The sequence below is a fragment of the Cherax quadricarinatus genome, chromosome 82 (genome assembly GCF_038502225.1).
Source record: "Cherax quadricarinatus isolate ZL_2023a chromosome 82, ASM3850222v1, whole genome shotgun sequence".
Lineage (NCBI taxonomy): Eukaryota > Metazoa > Arthropoda > Malacostraca > Decapoda > Parastacidae > Cherax > Cherax quadricarinatus.
Window position 1 is genome coordinate 20108296 of NC_091373.1, and position 19786 is coordinate 20128081.

The 19786-nt window shown below is 43.3% G+C and overlaps 1 protein-coding gene across 1 annotated transcript in view; it reads right to left on the reverse strand.

Moving 5' to 3' along the window:
- Positions 1–680: 680 nt before the first annotated feature.
- LOC138855145 (dynein axonemal heavy chain 5-like) overlaps positions 681–19786 on the reverse strand; it is a gene marked incomplete at its 5' end in the record, with an annotated part of 58052 nt that continues 38946 nt past the window's right edge. Inside the window, one exon of the mRNA XM_070102647.1 lies at positions 681–835. Within this exon, the coding sequence (XP_069958748.1) occupies positions 681–835 (155 nt within the window). The remainder of the gene's footprint in view (positions 836–19786) is intronic.

Here is a 19786-nt window from a genome sequence, read left to right on the forward strand (position 1 = left end):
GGTAAAGGAGAGAGGGCGAAGAGAGGTAAGGGAGAGAGAGTAATAGTGAGGTAGAGGGGAGTGAGGGAACATTAAACTTAGGTAAGGAGAGAACACTTGTGAAGAGGAAGGGAACAGTGGTGTGGGAGGAAGAGAGAAGAAATGAGGAAAAAACAGTAATGAAGGGATCAGTGGTGAAGGGGAGAGAGGAAGTAAAGGGCAGTAGTGAGAGAATTATTAAGGCTGTAATTCACTTGTACACTAACTTTATTCTTAAAGCCTTAATTAAGAAATAGAATAAATGCATAGAGATGGTATTAAAAAGGGCTATATACACCTAGTATATCTCTAGTGTATTTATATACTTCATGTTATTTTACATGTGAATTTCGTCCATAATAACTCACAAGCAGTCGATATTTTTAATAGTGAGAGTGGCAACTTTCACCACCTTGTCCGGAGATCACCTCCACTCTTGCAGGAAAAATAACTCGGAATAATTCAAGAATACCAGTGTTGCTTTTTTCCATTAGAATCCTTTGGTTCTCTTTCTCAAAATGCCTCCCACAACAATCAATTAAACCCCAGGAACCTATTTACTGCTTGATAAATATGAGTAATAGGTGAATGAAAATATGCCAAAAGTTTCCACTTATCCCAGGAGGGAAAACCCAACCCCATTAGATTAAAGATTTTGTTATTTAAAACCCATCTGTTTGGGCCGGGGGGAGATTGGCCCGGGGCCCCAAGTTGGTTTTGTTGACCCAAACAGCCTGCCCTCCGTCGCCCCTGACCTCCTCCACGCCCTCCTCCAGGGCTGCCAGCACCACCCGCTCCTCCATGATCGACTCTGACACTGTTAATTAAGTCGTTATAACAGTCAAATGAAACATACATATACACACACACACACACAAAAGGGTTTTGGGGGAAAAAAAAATTTTTAAAAAAAGGGGGTGGGCCGTTCCATTTTTTTTTTGGAATGCAAGAAGGCCTTTCAAACCCGGGTTTCCTCCAAGGGAAAATTAGAAAAAACAAAAAAGTTTTAAATAAAAATACTTTTTTTCCCAAAGGGGCAATTGAATTTTTCAAAAAATTTACCTTAACAATTTCCAAAGCGAAAAGGGTTTACTTATGGGTATCACAGTGGGCGCCTGTGACGAGGGGGGTTCCCCCAGGGTCATCCTAGGGAAGGGGGCCATTCTTTGTAATTTAACGACATGACAGAAAGAAAGACTGAAGGTCCATTTGCAGATGATGAAGTCAAAGAGGAGAATTAAATCAGAAGGACCAGACAAGGGCTACAAAAAGACCTGACAGGTTGGGCGCGTGGCCCAGCAACTGGCTCCCCCAGAATTTAAACCCCCCAAATGCAAAAACATGAAGATCCGGGGGAAGGGGAAAAAAAAGACCGAAGACAGAGTATAGGCTAGGGGCCAAAGACGCAAACCCCACTCAAGGAAAAAAATCCCGGGGGGAGGGGTAACACCGAGAAAATCCCGGAAGCCCACCAAATTTAAAAATTAACTGCTGGGGCATATGGGGGGCCCGGGAAACCCGGGGAATAGGGTTTCCGAACTTCCGTAAGGGAATCATTCAAGACGGAATGCCCGGGCCCCCACCGAGATACGGGAGCACCAGTTTGGAAAACCCCCCTGGTCCGGGGCGCCCAAAAAATTAGGGGGAAAGGAAATTAGGGGAGTACACACACACACACACAATGCTATTTGGGAAAGGACCTAGTAGCACCAATGAAGTGGGGGGGGCCAGATCTGTGGGCTGGGCCCTGTTTCAACAGGTGATTAAAAACACACACACACACAAAACACACACACACACACACACAAACACACACACACACACACACACACACACACACAAACACACACACACAACTTTTAAATAAACCCAAAATTAATAAAAACAGAAACCCTTTGGGACTTTGTCTAATTTCTTGACCAAAAAAATTAGCAAGTGGAATAGTCTGACAAGTGATGTAGAGGGGGCAAGCACCATATATAGCTTTAAGACGAGGTATGATAAAGCTCATGGAGCAGGGAAAGGAAGGACCCACTATTTGTCATTGAAGAGGCGGGGGCCAGGAGCTGAGTCTCGACCCCTGCAACCGCATTTAGGTGAGTACAATTAGGTGAGAACACACACACACACATGTCCCCAGACATCATAGCAGTTACAGAAACAAAACTCACGGAGACAATAACAGATGCAATCTTCCCATGAGGAAAGATAGAAGGGGCAGAGGGGGAGGAGGGGTTGCTCTGCTCGTAAAAAACCGGTGGAAATTCGAGAAAATGGGAGGCATAGACGAGACAGGAGAAAGGGACTACTTAGTAGGTACACTTCAGTCTGGAGAGCACAAGGTGGTCATTGCAGTGATGTATAATCCACCACAGAACTGCAGGAGGCCAAGAGAGGAATATGAAGAGAGCAACAGAGCAATGGTGGACACACTTGCTGAGGTGGCAAGAAGAGCTCACTCCAACAGAGTAATGTTGCTGGTTATGGATGATTTCAACCACAGGGAGATTGACTGGGAAAACCTGGAGCCACATGGGGGTCCCGAAACATGGAGAGCCAAGATGTTGGATGTGGTGCTGGAAAACCTCATGCACCAACATGTTAAGGACACTACCAAAGTGAGAGGGGAGGATGAACCAGCAAGATTGGACCTTGTGTTCACCCTGGGCAGCTCAGACATTGAGGACATCAAGTATGAGAGTCCCCTAGGAGCTAGCGACCACGTGGTTCTGTGCTTTGAATACATAATAGAGCTGCAAGTGGAGAGAGTAACAGGAGTTGAATGGGAAAAGCCTGACTATAAAAGAGGGGACTACATAGGGTTGAGGAACTTCCTGCAGGAGGTTCCATGGGACAGAGAACTGGTAGGAAAGCCAGTAAATGAAATGATAGAATATGTAACAACAAAATGCAAGGAGGCAATGGAAAGGTTTATTCCCAAGGGCAACAGAAACAATGGGAAGACCAGAACGAGCGCCTGGTTTACCCGACGGTGTAAGGAGACAAAAACAATGTGCAATAGAGAATGGAAAAAGTACAGAAGGCAGAGAACACATGAAAATAGGGAGATCAGTTGCAGAGCCAGGAACGAGTATGCACAGGTAAGGAGGGAGGCCCAGCGACAGTACGAAAATAACATAGCATCAAAAATCAAGACTGACCCGAAACTGTTGTATAGCCACATCAGGAGGAAGACAACAGTCAAAGACCAGGTGATCAGACTGAGGACAGAAGGTGGAGAACTCACAAGAAATGATCAGGATGTATGTGAGGAGCTAAACAGGAGATTTAAGGAAATTTTTACAGTAGAGACAGGAAGGGCTCTGGGAAGACAGCACAGAAGGGAACAACAAGAGGGAATATACCAACAAGTGTTGGATGACATACGAACAACCGAGGAGGAGGTGCAGAAGCTGCTAAGTGACCTTGATACCTCAAAGGCGATGGGACCGGACAACATCTCCCCATGGGTCCTTAGAGAAGGAGCAGAGATGCTGTGCGTGCCTCTAACCACAATCTTCAACACATCCCTTGAAACTGAGCAACTACCTGAGAAATGGAAGACAGCAAATGTAGTCCCCATATTTAAGAAAGGAAACAGAAATGAGGCACTAAACTACAGACCTGTGTCTCTGAGAGACACCTGGTCTGTATTTCCACCTGGTGGTGGAACACCTGGAACGGAACAAGATTATAAATGAAAACCAGCATGGGTTCATGGAAGGCAAATCCTGTGTCACAAACCTTCTTGAGTTTTATGAAAAGGTAGCAGAAGTAAGACACGAGAGAGAGAGGGGTGGGTTGATTGCGTTTTCCTAGACTGCAGGAAGGCCTTTGACACAGTTCCCCACAAGAGATTAGTGCAGAAGCTGGAGGATCAGGCGCATATAACAGGGAGGGCGCTGCAATAGATCAGGTATTACCTGACAGGGAGGCAACAACGAGTCATGGTACATGAAGAGGTATCACAGTGGGCGCCTGTGACGAGCGGGGTCCCACAGGGGTCAGTTCTAGGACCAGTGCTATTTTGATATATGCGAACGAAATGATGGAAGGAATAGACTCTGAAGTGTCCCTATTCGCAGATGATGTGAAACTGATGAGAAGAATTAAATCGTATGAGGATGAGGCAGGACTGCAAAGAGACCTGGACAGGCTGGACATGTGGTCCAGAAACTGGCTTCTCGAATTCAACCCTGCCAAATGCAAAGTCATGAAGATTGGGGAGGGGCAAAGAAGACCGCAGACAGAGTATAGGTTAGGTGGACAAAGACTACAGACCTCACTCAGGGAGAAAGACCTTGGGGTGACCATAACACCGAGCACGTCATCGGAGGCAGACATCAACCAAATAACTGCTGTAGCATACGGGCACCTGGCAAACCTGAGAATAGCGTTCCGATACCTTAATAAGGAATCGTTCAAGACACTGTACACTGTGTATGTTAGGTCCATACAGGAGTATGCAGCACCAGTCTGGAACCCACACCTGGTCAAGCACGTCAAGAAGTTAGAGAAAGTACAAAGGTTTGCAACAAGGCTAGTCCCAGAGCTCAGGGGAATGTCGTACAAGGAAAGGTTGAGGGAAATCGGACTGACGACACTGGAGGACAGAAGGGTCAGGGGAGACATGATAATGACATACAAGATACTGCGGGGAATAGACAAGGTGGACAGAGATAGGATGTTCCAGAGAGGGGACACAGAAACAAGGGGTCACAACTGGAAGCTGAAGACTCAGACGAGTCACAGGGACGTTAGGAAGTATTTCTTCAGTCGTAGAGTCGTCAGGAAGTGGAATAGCCTAGCAAGTGAAGTAGTGGAGGCAGGAACCATACATAGTTTTAAGAAGAGGTATGACAAAGCTCAGGAAGCAGAGAGAGGGAGGACCTGTAGCGATCAGTGAAGAGGCGGGGCCAGGAGCTGAGTCTCGACCCCTGCAACCACAATTAGGTGAGTATACACACACACACACACACACACACACACACACACACACACACACACACACACACACACACACACACAAGGGGACTACACAGGAATGAGGAACTACCTGAACGGGGTTCAGTGGGACAGAGAACTGGCAGGGAAGCCAGTTAATGAGATGATGGAATATGTAGCAACAAAATGCAAGGAGGCTGAGGAGAGGTTTGTACCCAAGGGTAACAGGATTAATGAAAAAGCCAGGATGAGCCCATGGTTTACCCAAAGGTGTAGGGAGGCAAAAACCAAGTGTGCTACGTGGAGAGTTTACCTGGAGAGAGTTCCAGGGGTCAACGCCCCCGCGGCCCGGTCTGAGACCAGGCCTCCTGGTGGATCAGAGCCTGATCAACCAGGCTGTTGCTGCTGGCTGCACGCAAACCAACGTACGAGCCACAGCCCGGCTGATCCGGAACTGACTTTAGGTGCTTGTCCAGTGCCAGCTTGAAGACTGCCAGGGGTCTGTTGGTAATCCCCCTTATGTGTGCTGGGAGGCAGTTGAACAGTCTCGGGCCCCTGACACTTATTGTATGGTCTCTTAACGTGCTAGTGACACCCCTGCTTTTCATTGGGGGGATGGTGCATCGTCTGCCAAGTCTTTTGCTTTCGTAGTGAGTGATTTTCGTGTGCAAGTTCGGTACTAGTCCCTCTAGGATTTTCCAGGTGTATATAATCATGTATCTTTCCCTCCTGCGTTCCAGGGAATACAGGTTTAGGAACCTCAAGCGCTCCCAATAATTGAGGTGTTTTATCTCCGTTATGCGCGCCGTGAAAGTTCTCTGTACATTTTCTAGGTCGGCAATTTCACCTGCCTTGAAAGGTGCTGTTAGTGTGCAGCAATATTCCAGCCTAGATAGAACAAGTGACCTGAAGAGTGTCATCATGGGCTTGGCCTCCCTAGTTTTGAAGGTTCTCATTATCCATCCTGTCATTTTTCTAGCAGATGCGATTGATACAATGTTATGGTCCTTGAAGGTGAGATCCTCTGACATGATCACTCCCAGGTCTTTGACGTTGGTGTTTCGCTCTATTTTGTGGCCAGAATTTGTTTTGTACTCTGATGAAGATTTAATTTCCTCATGTTTACCATATCTGAGTAATTGAAATTTCTCATCGTTGAACTTCATATTGTTTTCTGCAGCCCACTGAAAGATTTGGTTGATGTCTGCCTGGAGCTTTGCAGTGTCTGCAATGGAAGACACTGTCATGCAGATTCGGGTGTCATCTGCAAAGGAAGACACGGTGCTGTGGCTGACATCCTTGTCTATGTCGGATATAAGGATGAGGAACAAGATGGGAGCGAGTACTGTGCCTTGTGGAACAGAGCTTTTCACCGTAGCTGCCTCGGACTTTACTCTGTTGACGACTACTCTCTGTGTTCTGTTAGTGAGGAAATTATAGATCCATCGACCGACTTTTCCTGTTATTCCTTTAGCACGCATTTTGTGCGCTATTACGCCATGGTCACACTTGTCGAAGGCTTTTGCAAAGTCTGTATATATTACATCTGCATTCTTTTTGTCTTCTAGTGCATTTAGGACCTTGTCGTAGTGGTCCAATAGTTGAGACAGACAGGAGCGACCTGTTCTAAACCCATGTTGCCCTGGGTTGTGTAACTGATGGGTTTCTAGATGCGTGGTGATCTTGCTTCTTAGGACCCTTTCAAAGATTTTTATGATATGGGATGTTAGTGCTATTGGTCTGTAGTTCTTTGCTGTTGCTTTACTGCCCCCTTTGTGGAGTGGGGCTATGTCTGTTGTTTTTAGTAACTGTGGGACGACCCCCGTGTCCATGCTCCCTCTCCAAAGGATGGAAAAGGCTCGTGATAGGGGCTTCTTGTAGTTCTTGATGAACACAGAGTTCCATGAGTCTGGCCCTGGGGCAGAGTGCATGGGCATGTCATTTATCGCCTGTTCGAAGTCATTTGGCGTCAGGATAACATCGGATAGGCTTGTGTTAATCAAATTTTGTGGCTCTCTCATAAAAAATTCATTTTGATCTTCGACTCTCAGTCTGGTTAGCGGCTTGCTAAAAACTGAGTCATATTGGGACTTGAGTAGCTCACTCATTTCCTTGCTGTCATCTGTGTAGGACCCATCTTGTTTAAGTAGGGGCCCAATACTGGACGTTGTTCTCGATTTTGATTTGGCATAGGAGAAGAAATACTTTGGGTTTCTTTCGATTTCATTTATGGCTTTTAGTTCTTCCCGCGATTCCTGACTCCTAAAGGATTCTTTTAGCTTAAGTTCGATGCTTGCTATTTCTCTGACCAGTGTCTCCCTACGCATTTCAGATATATTGACCTCTTTTAGCCGCTCTGTTATTCTTTTCCGTCGCCTGTAAAGGGAGCGCCTGTCTCTTTCTGTTTTACATCTACTCCTCCTTTTTCTTAGAGGAATAAGCCTTGTGCATACATCGAGTGCCACCAAGTTAATCTGTTCTAGGCATAAGTTGGGGTCTGTGTTGCTTAGTATATCTTCCCAGCTTATATCGGTTAGGACTTGGTTTACTTGGTCCCACTTTATGTTTTTGTTATTGAAGTTGAATTTGGTGAATGCTCCCTCGTGACTAATCTCATTATGTCGGTCTGGGGCTCCGCGCATACATGACTGAACCTCAATTATGTTGTGATCTGAGTATATTGTTTTTGATATGGTGATATTTCTTATCAGATCATCATTGTTAGTGAAGATGAGGTCTAGTGTATTCTCCAGTCTAGTAGGCTCTATTATTTGCTGGTTTAAATTGAATTTTGTGCAGAGATTTAAAAGCTCGCGTGAGTGTGAGTTTTCATCAGAGCTGCCTCCTGGTGTTATTACTGCAACAATATTATTTGCTATATTCCTCCATTTTAGGTGCCTTAAGTTGAAATCCCCCAGGAGCAAGATGTTGGGTGCAGGAGCTGGAAGGTTTTCCAGACAGTGGTCAATTTTTAACAGCTGTTCCTGGAATTGCTGGGATGTTGCATCCGGAGGCTTGCTAGGGAATGGAAGAAATATAGAAGGCAAAGGACCCAGGAGAATAAGGAGAACAGTCGTAGAGCCAGAAACGAATATGCACAGATAAGAAGGGAGGCCCAAAGACAATATGAAAATGACATAGCAGCGAAAGCCAAATCTGACCCGAAACTGTTGTACAGCCACATCAGGAGGAAAACAACAGTCAAGGACCAGGTAATCAGGCTAAGGAAGGAAGGAGGAGAGACAACAAGAAATGACCGTGAAGTATGTGAAGAACTCAACAAGAGATTCAAAGAAGTGTTCACAGAGGAGACAGAAGGGACTCCAGAAAGACGGAGAGGTGGGGCACACCACCAAGTGCTGGACACAGTGCACACAACCGAGGAAGAAGTGAAGAGGCTTCTGAGTGACCTAGATACCTCAAAGGCAATGGGGCCAGATAACATCTCCCCATGGGTATTGAGAGAGGGAGCAGAGGCGCTATGTGTACCCCTAACAACAATATTCAATACATCTATCGAAACAGGGAGATTGCCTGAGGCATGGAAGACAGCAAATGTAGTCCCAATCTTTAAAAAAGGAGACAGACATGAAGCATTAAACTACAGACCAGTGTCACTGACATGTATAGTATGCAAAATCATGGAGAAGATTATCAGGAGAAGAGTGGTGGAACACCTAGAAAGGAATGATCTCATCAACAGCAGCCAACATGGTTTCAGGGACGGGAAATCCTGTGTCACAAACCTACTGGAGTTCTATGACATGGTGACAGCAGTAAGACAAGAGAGAGAGGGGTGGGTGGGTTGCATTTTCTTGGACTGCAAGAATGCGTTTGACACAGTTCCACACAAGAGATTGGTGCAAAAACTGGAGGACCAAGCAGGGATAACAGTGAAGGCACTACAATGGATCAGGGAATACTTGTCAGGAAGACAGCAGCGAGTCATGGTACGTGGCGAGGTGTCAGAGTGGGCACCTGTGACCAGCGGGGTCCCGCAGGGGTCAGTCCTAGGACCAGTGCTGTTTCTGGTATTTGTGAACGACATGACGGAAGGAATAGACTCTGAGGTGTCCCTGTTTGCAGATGACGTGAAGTTGATGAGAAGAATTCACTCGATCGAAGACCAGGCAGAACTACAAAGGGATCTGGACAGGCTGCAGACCTGGTCCAGCAATTGGCTCCTGGAGTTCAATCCCACCAAGTGCAAAGTCATGAAGATTGGGGAAGGGCAAAGAAGGCCGCAGACGGAGTACAGTCTAGGGGGTCAGAGACTACGAACCTCACTCAAGGAAAAAGATCTTGGGGTGAGTATAACACCAGGCACATCTCCTGAAGCGCACATCAGCCAAATAACTGCTGCAGCATATGGGCGCCTAGCAAACCTCAGAAAAGCATTCCGACATCTTAATAAGGAATCATTCAGGACCCTGTACACCGTGTATGTTAGGCCCATATTGGAGTATGCGGCACCAGTTTGGAACCCACACCTAGCCAAGCACGTGAAGAAACTAGAGAAAGTGCAAAGGTTTGCAACAAGACTAGTCCCAGAGCTAAGAGGTATGTCCTACGAGGAGAGGTTAAGGGAAATCAACCTGACGACACTGGAGGACAGGAGAGATAGGGGGGACATGATAACGACATACAAAATACTGAGAGGAATTGACAAGGTGGACAAAGACAGGATGTTCCAGAGATTGGACACAGTAACAAGGGGACACAGTTGGAAGCTGAAGACACAGATGAATCACAGGGATGTTAGGAAGTATTTCTTCAGCCACAGAGTAGTCAGTAAGTGGAATAGTTTGGGAAGCGATGTAGTGGAGGCAGGATCCATACATAGCTTTAAGCAGAGGTATGATAAAGCTCACGGCTCAGGGAGAGTGACCTAGTAGCGATCAGTGAAGAAGCGGGGCCAGGAGCTCGGACTCGACCCCCGCAACCTCAACTATGTGAGTACAACTAGGTGAGTACACACTTATATTCTTAGTAACTGAGCCTAGAATAACACCTCAGATCAAGGATGTGCTAGTTCTCCCATGCAATGAGAATTTCTGTCTTACTGAATGTCCTTAAAAGATTTAATATACAAGTAGTTTTTAAGAATTTACAGACTGCTAGAAGCATTTTGATAAAGAATTCTTCCTAACATTGTGTTGGTGATGTCCACAGACTTGTTTGCAATGGTTGCAACTTATCCTATGTAGGACAGACTGGGAAACCTCTAGATGTCAGGATATCACAACATCATTATTCGATACATACTGCACTTGAGTCGGACGCGATTTTCAGGCACATTAGAACTTACAATAACCTGGCAAATTGGTCTGAAGCAAGAGCCACTGTCCCATGTTGCTCTTGGGTTGAGCAGAATATAGTAAAATTGGCAGTTATTAAACATGAAAAATGTTCATTATACAATAACAGTGGTGGGTTGTTCAAATTAGATTCAGTTTTAGTTGAGGCAGTTGAATGCAGCCAAATATTTGGTGGGCTGTCTTAAATGTAGCTCCACATTGATAAATTAGGGCCTCTTTTTCCTGCTTTTTCTGATGGTTGAACGAGCTTTGGTTAGGTTAAGTTAGGTTAGGTTAGGTTAGGTTGGGTAAGGTTCACCAGGAAACAGGATAAGTGTTTCCTGATGTAGGACTTAGATGATGACTCGCCTTTGGAGCTTCTGGTCATCCGACCGAGGCCTTCTGCTGGCTTAAAGATCCATCCCTTTAAAAATTACAGTTTGCCTCAGACTCCTGTGGAATAGATAAATTATGGCTGTCTTCCTTGAAATTACAGACGTCTCCCTTTTATATGAGTTCCTTTAAATGGGCCCCTTTTCTAGAGGTACGAAAATTCCTTGGACAATTACCAGATCTATCTATATATTTAGTATGTAAAATCATTTATATCATATCTAGCGTTTGTCTCAGTTTATGGGAAAGATAAACATGCTTGTCTGTCTTTGTATAATTTACAGATGTCTTCCTGTAAATACGTCTTTTTAAATGGACCCGTTTTCTAGAGATGCGGAAACTCTTAAGATAATTGCCACCGATATCTGTATCACTGGCAATATAGCTTCTGTATATGTAAAGTTATATATGTCGAAGCATAGTCTGAAGGAAATTTTTGATAATTGCCATGTCACGTTCGTTAGACTACTATTACAATATCAGTGCTTGTGGGCTGGCTGTTTTTCTAATGCAATAATACTCAATCTTTTTGGCTATGGGTATTGGTATGCCTGGGGGCACTTCCTTCCTCCTGCCTCACACCTCTCTGTGATCGTATTTGCTTCGACCTCTTTTCTGCAACACTGCAAACCCCTGATAATGTGGATAAATTAGACAAAAATACAACACTTGGGTATCTTTAATGAGGAAACGTTTCTTCACACAGTGACTTTATCAGTCCATACAAATGAGAATGGTGAAGAACAGGAGGAGTTTGAAGTAATCAGTCCCTCGGCCTTGAGTCAATGTAATCAGTCTATCAGTCTTGAAAAGAATACAATATATGTGTGAAGAAGTGGCTTATATACTGTGGGCAGGTGAGGTGCGAAGTCACGGTGAGAAGTCACGAAAGTTCTTGGAATTTCCGTATTCTTTTACAGTGGTTGTTTTGCATATTCTGATATCACCTATTTCCTGTGATTTTATTGCATTTATATATCATTATTTAGGTGTAGCTACAATTAGAGTAAGAGGTAGATGGGAAAAGAGGAAAGTGGCAACAACAAGCAAGAGGGAGGTGAAAGTGTATAAACTAAGGGAGGAGGAAGTTCGGGTGAGATATAAGCAACTATTGGCAGAAAGGTGGGCTGGTGCGAGTAGTCGGGGGTTGAAAAGGGTTGGAATAGTTTTAAAAATGCAGTATTAGAATGTGGGGCAAAAGTTTGTGGTTAAAGGAGGGTGGGGGCAGGAAGAAAGAAGAGTAAAGGGTGTGATAAAAGAGAAAAAGTTAGCTTATGAGAGGTTTTTACAAAGCAGAAGTGTTATAAGAAGAGTAGAGTATATGGAGAGTAAAAGAAAGGTGAAGAGAGTGGTGAGAGAGTGCAAAAGGAGTGCAGATGTTAGAGTGGGAGAGGCACTGTCAAGAATTTCTAATGAAAATAAGAAAAAAATTTGGAGTGAGTTAAACAAGTTAAGAAAGCCTAGAGAATGAATGGATTTCTCAGTTAAAAACAGAGTAGGGGAGTTAGTAGATGGAGAGATGGAGGTTTTGGGTAGATGGCGAGAATATTTTGAGGAACTTTTAAATGTCGACGAAGAGAGGGAAGTGGTAATTTCATGCACTGGCCAGGGAGGTAAACCATCTTTTAGGAGTGAAGAAGAGCAGAATGTAAGTGTGGGGGAGGTACGTGAGGCATTACGTTGAATGAAAGGGGGTAAAGCAGCTGGAACTGATGGGATCATGACAGAAATGTTAAAAGCAGGGGGGGATATAGTGTTGGAGTGGTTGGTATTTTTGTTTAATAAATGTATGAAAGAGGGAAGATTCCTAGGGATTGGCAGAGAGCATGTATAGTCCCTTTATATAAAGGGAAGGGGGACAAAAGAGATTGTAAAAATTATAGAGGAATAAGTTTACTGAGCATACCAGGAAAAGTGTACGGTAAGGTTATAATTGAAAGAATTAGAGGCATATATGTGAACAGTATTTAGATAAAATTAGGGAAGTTTTTATTGTATTTATGGATTTAGAAAAGGCATATGATAGAGTGGATAGGGGAGCAATGTGGCAGATGTTGCAAGTATATGGAATAGGTGGTAAGTTACTAAATGCTGTAAAGAGTTTTTATGAGGATAGTGAGGCTCAGGTTAGGGTGTGTAGAAGAGAGGGAGATTACTTCCCGGTAAAAGTAGATCTTAGACAGGGATGTGTAATGTCACCATGGTTGTTTAATATAGTTATAGATGGGGTTGTAAAAGAAATAAATGCCAGGGTGTTCGGGAGAGGGGTGGGATTAAATTATGAGGAATCAGATGCAAAATGGGAATTGACACAGTTGCTTTTTGCTGATGTTACTGTGCTTATGGGAGATTCTAAAGAAAAATTGCAAAGGTTAGTGGATGAGTTTGGGATGTGTGTAAAGGTAGAAAGTTGAAAGTGAACATGGAAAAGAGTATGGTGATGAGGGTATCAAATGATTTAGATAAAGAAAAATTGGATATCAAATTGGTGAGGAGGAGTATGGAAGAAGTGAATGTTTTCAGATACTTGGGAGTTGACGTGTCAGCAGATGGATTTATGAAGGATGAGGTTAATCATAGAATTGATGAGGGAAAAAAAGGTGAGTGGTGCGTTGAGGTATATGTGGAGACAAAAAACTTTATCTATATAGGCAAAGAAGGGAATGTATGAAAGTATAGTAGTACCAACACTCTTATATGGGTGTGAAGCTTGGGTTGTAAATGCTGCAGCGAGGAGGCGGTTGGAGGCAGTGATGTTCTGTCTCAGGGCAATGTGTGGTGTAAATATTATGCAGAAAATTCGGAGTGTGGAAATTAGGAGAAGGTGTGGAGTTAATAAAAGTATTAGTCAGAGGGCTGAAGAGGGGTTGTTGAGGTGGTTTGGTCATTTAAAGAGAATGGATCAAAGTAGAATGGCATGGAGAACGTATGAATCTGTAGGGGAACGAAGGCGGGGTAGGGGTCATCCTCGAAAGGGTTGGAAGGAAGAGGGTAAGGGAGGTTTTGTGGGCGAGGGGCTTGGACTTCCAGCAGGCGTGCATGAGCGTGATCGATAGGAGTGAATGGAGACGAATGGCATTTGGGACCTGACGATCTGTTGGAGTGTGAGCAGGGTAATATTTAGTGAAGGGATTCAGGGAAACCGGTTATTTTTATATAACCGGACTTGAGTCCTGGATATGGGAAGTACAATGCCTGCACTCTAAAGGAGGGGTTTGGGATATTAGCAGTTTGGAGGGATATGTTGTGTATCTTTATACATATATGCTTCTAAACTGTAGTGCTCTGAGCACCTCTGCAAAAACAGTGATTATGTGTGAGCGAGGTGAAAGTGTTGAATGATGATGAAAGTATTTTCTTTTTGGGGATTTTCTTTCTTTTTGGGTCACCCTGCCTCGGTGGGAGACGGCCAACTTGTTAAAAATATATATATATATATATATATATATATATATATATATATATATATATATATATATATATATATATATATATATATATATATATATATATATATGCAATAAAATCACATGACACAGATGATACCAGAATATGCAAAACATCCACTGTAAAAGAATAGTGAAATTCCAAGCGCTTTCGTGACTTCTCACTTTATCAGGGAACTATAAAAACAATACATTTAGGAAGACATATAAAGGGTCAAGACAACATCTAACCATCACATCCCACAACAAAGCAACACCTCACACACGCGTGACGACACCTGACTCGGCGAAACCCACATAATACTCTACCCAAGAATTAAGATTTATTGTTTAATGTATCATTCAATTCTTCCTTAATTTTATTAATTATAAATAAATCCGATTTATATAAACCAAAGGAAATATTCGCATTATTTTCAGAAGTGCTTTTTATGAAACATATTTCAATTATATTCCTGTCGACCATTGATTTGCTTGATGCAAATTTCTTAGCCTTTTGAAAATTAAATGAATGGTTAAAATCTCTCACATGAATAAATAGAGCATTAAAATCTTGTCCAGTTCTAATGCTAGATTTTTAAATACAACTTTGATATTAAAAGTCTTAAGAAGAGAAGGCATATCAACCAAGTTTTCATGATAAGGGAGAACCAACATATTTTTAGTTGAAAAAGGTTGTGTGTCCCTTTTAGGATTGTAAAAAGTATTTCTAGCAATTTTAAAAGATTTATCAGTTACGTTTCTTGGGTTTTTCAGATCATTAGTTATTTCATAAATTTTGGATATTTCTTCATCTATGAACTCTGGACTACAAATACGTAAAGCTCTCAAAAACATTGATGAGAAAACAGTCAGTTTAACTTTATCTTGATGTGAAGAATAATAGTGTACATAAGAACAGTTATTTGTTGGTTTTCTGTAAATTTTAAATTTAAAGTCATTGTTACCCTTAATAATTAAAACATCTAGGAAAGGCAAAGAGTTATTTGCTTCGAACTTAACAGTAAAGTTTATAGAATGGGCTAGGCTATTTATGGGCTAGGCTATTTATGGGCTAGGCTATTTATGGGCTAGGCTATTTAATTTAACAAGTAAATGGTTTATATTGTTAGGCATAGGACACAATATATTATGAACATAACTGAACCACTTAGCTTTATTACGGAGGATTGTGTTAAGCAGTCTTGTTTAAAAAAATTCCATGCATAGGTTGCTAAGAACAGGTGAAAGAGGATTTCCCATCCCTTAACCTTTCTTTATAGGACATTCCTCTTAGCTCCAAGACTATTTTTGTTGCAGACCTTTGCACCTTCTCTAATTTCTTGACGTGCTTGACCAGGTGTGGGTTCCTAACTGATGCTGCATACTCCAATATGGGCCTGACGTACACGGTGTACAGAGTCTTGAACGATTCCTTACTGAGGTGTCGGAACGCTATTCTTACGTTTGCCAGACACCCATGTACTGCAGCAGTTATCTGGTTGATGTGCGCCTCAAAAGATGTGCTCAGTATTATGCTCACCTCAAGATAGTTTTCCTTGTGTGAGGTGTGTAGTCTTTGGTCCCCTAGCCTGTACTCTGTCTGCGGTCTTCATTGCCCTTCCCCGATCTTCATGACTTTACATTTAGTAGGGTTGAATTCCAGAAGCCGGTTGTTAGACTAGGCTTGCAGTCTGTCCAGGTCCCTTTGTAGTTCTGCCTGATCCTCGTCAGAGTTAATTTTCCTCATTAACGTCATATCATCTGCAAACAAGGGCACTTCTCTTACGTCATGTTATTCACTTGTAGCAGAAGCAACACTGGTCCTAGGACTTGCGCCTGTGGAACCCCGCTCGTCGCAGGCCCCCACTCTGACACCACATCACGTACCATGTTGCTCCTGCCAGATATTCTCTAATGCATTGTAGTGCCTTTCCTGTAATGTGTGTCTGATCCTCTAGCATTTGCACTAATCTCTTGTGAGGAACTGTGTCGAAAGCCTTCTTGCAGTCCAAGAAAATGCAATCTACCCACCCATCTCTCTCGAGTCTTACTTTCGTTATCTTGTCATAAAACTCCCGTAGGTTTGTGACACAGGATTTCCCTTCCCTGAAACTGTGCTGCTGGTTGCTTATAAGCTTGTTCCTTCCGAGGTGTTCCACCACTCTCCTGATAATCTTCTTCATGACTTTGCATACTATACATGTCTGTGACACTGGTCTGTAGTTTAAGGCATCGTGTCTATCTCCTTTCTTAAAAACTGTGTGTGTGTGTGTGTGTGTGTGTGTGTGTGTGTGTGTGTGTGTGTGTGTGTGTGTGTGTGTGTGTGTGTGTGTGTGTGTCTGTGTGTGTGTGTGTGTGTGTGTGTGTGTGTGTGTGTGTGTGTGTGTGTGTGTGTGTGTGTGTGTGTGTGTGTGTACTCACCTATTTGTACTCACCTATTTGTGGTTGCAGGGGTCGAGTCACAGCTCCTGGCCCCGCCTCTTCACTGATTGCTCCACAAAATTGTGGCTCTCTCCACACTTATGTGGCTCAGGCAGATTAAAAATCACTTCTAGGATTGTTCATTACCCTGACACACTTAGCAACCCTTGCAGAACACTTGCATAGCCCTCAAAAACACTTATATTCCCGGAGCACGGAAGGCGTGACTAGCGCGCTCGCTGTCCCTACTGTGTGTGTGTGTGTGTGTGTGTGTGTGTGTGTGTGTGTGTGTGTGTGTGTGTGTGTGTGTGTGTGTGTGTGTGTGTGTGTGTGTGCGTTTGTGTGTGTGTGTGTGTATGTGTGTGTGTACTCACCTAATTGTGGTTGCAGGGGTCGAGACTCAGCTCTTGGCCCCGCCTCTTCACAGAGTGCTACTAGGTCCTCTCTCTCGCTGCTCCATTAGCTTTATCATATCTCATTTTAAAGCTATGTATGGTTCCTGCCTCCACTACCTCATTTGCTAGGCTATTCCACTTCCTGACTACGACTGAATAAATACTTCCTAACATCCTTTTGACTCATCTGGGTCTTCAACATCCAATTGTGACCAGTATTTTGTATGTCTTTATTATGTCTCCCCTAACCTCCCTGTTCTCCAGTGTCGTCAGGCCGATTTCCCTTAACCAATGTGTGTGTGTGTGTGTGTGTGTGTGTGTGTGTGTGTGTGTGTGTGTGTGTGTGTGTGTGTGTGTGTGCGTGTACTCACCTATATGTACTCACCTATATGTGGTTGCAGGGGTCGAGTCATAGCTCCTAGCCCCACCTCTTCACTGGTCGATACTAATTCACTCTCTACCTGCTCCATGATATTTGTCATACCTCTTCTTGAAGCTATTTATGAAGCTTGCTTCCACTACTTCACTCTCCAGATTATTCCAGTTCCTGACAACTCTAAGACTAAAGAAATACTTTCTAACATCCCTATGACTCATCTGGGTTTTCAGTTTTCAATTGTGTCCCCTTGTTTCTGTATCCCATCTCTGATACATTCGATCCTTGTCCACGTTGTCAGTGCCTCTTAGTATTTTATACGTTGTTATCATGTCCCCTCTATCCCTCCTATCCTCTAGTGCAGTGGTTCCCAAACTTTTTCAGCTTGTTACCCAATTTAACATGCCACATAAAGCATGTTACCCCTTTCACAAAATGTTGTTATTATTGATATATATGGCTAAACGTGAACGTATACAGCCTCGCATACTCTGCTAATCCTAGCAAAACCATTGAAAACGTAAGAACCACACATACATTATGTATAAAATTAATAATAGCTACAAATTCACAGTAACAGTGGGTAAATACTAACTATATACTGCACAGGGCAGTACACATACATACCAGCTTATGTCTACCTCGGCTGATGCTCACAGATAAACTGACAGTGTGAAATAGAGGCAGCCTCAGGAAGTGAGTGACGCGTACTGGACAGGTCGATCTGGGCTACTGAGTGACTTTTGTCCTGAAGCATACTTGTCAAAATACTTTTGGGTTTCCACACACTTAGCTATATATTTCTTCTTTTCTAATACTGTATATTAGTTTTTGATGTTTATTGTTATTTGGTTTAACTTTATTACTTACTTATAATAGGTTTACTTTACAACTTTATATACTAAGACAAAGTTAACAATAATCCTCATACCGGGTACCGCATTGTTTTCTTGATTTTCAGAATTCATAACTTTTTTTCTGTCACCCCTCCATTACCCCCCAAAAATTGTTAAATTACCCCCAGGGGGTAATTTACCCCCAGTTTGGGAACCACTGCTCTAGTGTCATCAGGTCGAGTTTCCTTAACCTCTCCCCATAAGACATACCCCTCAGTTCCGGGACTAATCGTGTTGCAAATTTTTGTACTTTCTCCAATTTCGTGACGTGTTTGACTAAGTGAGGGTTCCATACTGGCGCTGCATATTTAAGTACAGGCCTTACGTACACTGTGTACAATGTCGTGAATGACTCCTTACTCAGATGTCTAAACGCCAATCTCAGATTTGCCAATCTCCCATATGCTGCAGCAATTATTTGATTGATGTGTGCCTCAGGGGACATGTTCGTTATAATGCTTACCCCAAGATACTTTTCTTTAACTGACGTTTGCAGCTGTTGGTTTCCTAACCTGTACTCCGTCTGCGGTCTTCTGTGTCCTTCCCCAATCTTCACGACCTTACACTTACTGGGGTTAAACTCCAGGAGCCATTTGTCGGACCATACTTGTAGTTTGTCCAGTTCCCCTTATAATCTTAACTGATCCTCGCCCACTTGTATTCTCCTCATCAGTTTCACATCATCAGCGAACAGTGACACTTCTGAATCTATTCCTTCCACCATGTCATTCACGTATACAAGAAACAGCACCGGGCCTAGGACTGAACCTTGTGGAACCCCACTCGACACATTCGCCAACTCCGACACTTCAGTACGTACCAACGCACGTTATTTCCTTCCTGTCAGGTATTCCCTGATCCATTGCAGTGCTTTCCCCGTTATTCCTGCCTGCTCCTCTAATTTTTGCACCAGTCTCTTGTGTGGTACTGTGTCAAAAGCCTTCTTGCAATCTAAAAAGATGCAATCTACCCATCCCTCTCTCTCCTGTCTTACTTCTGTTACCTTATCGTAGAACTCAAGTAAATTTGTGACACAGGATTTCCCATCTCTGAAGTCGTGCTGAGTGTCATGTATGAGCCCAATCTTCTCAATGTGTTCCACTACTTTTCTCCTGATAATCTTTTCCATGACTTTACATACTATACAAATCAGTGACACTGGTCTGCAGTTTAATGCTGCCTGTCTGTCACCTTTCTTAAAAATTGGAACTACATGCGCTGTCTTCAACGCCTCAGGCAACTGCCCTGTTTCGATAGATTTACTGAAGATTGCTATTAATTGCACACACAGTTCCTCTGCTCCCTCTCTCAGTATCCATGGAGATATGTTATCTGGGCCCACCGCCTTTGAGGTATCGAGTTCGTCTAGCAGTTTCTTCACCTCTACCTTGGTTATGTGTATTGTGTCCAGCGCCTGCTGGTGCACCCTACCTCCACAGTTTACTGGAAGCATTCCTGACTCTATTGTGAATACTTCTCTAAATCTTTGGTTTAGTTCATGACATACTTCTTGGTCACTCTTCGTCAGCTCTCCTCCTTTCCTCAGCCTGATTACCTGGTCCTTGACTGTTGTTTTTCTACTAATGTGACTGTATAACAACTTTGGTTCAGATTTGGC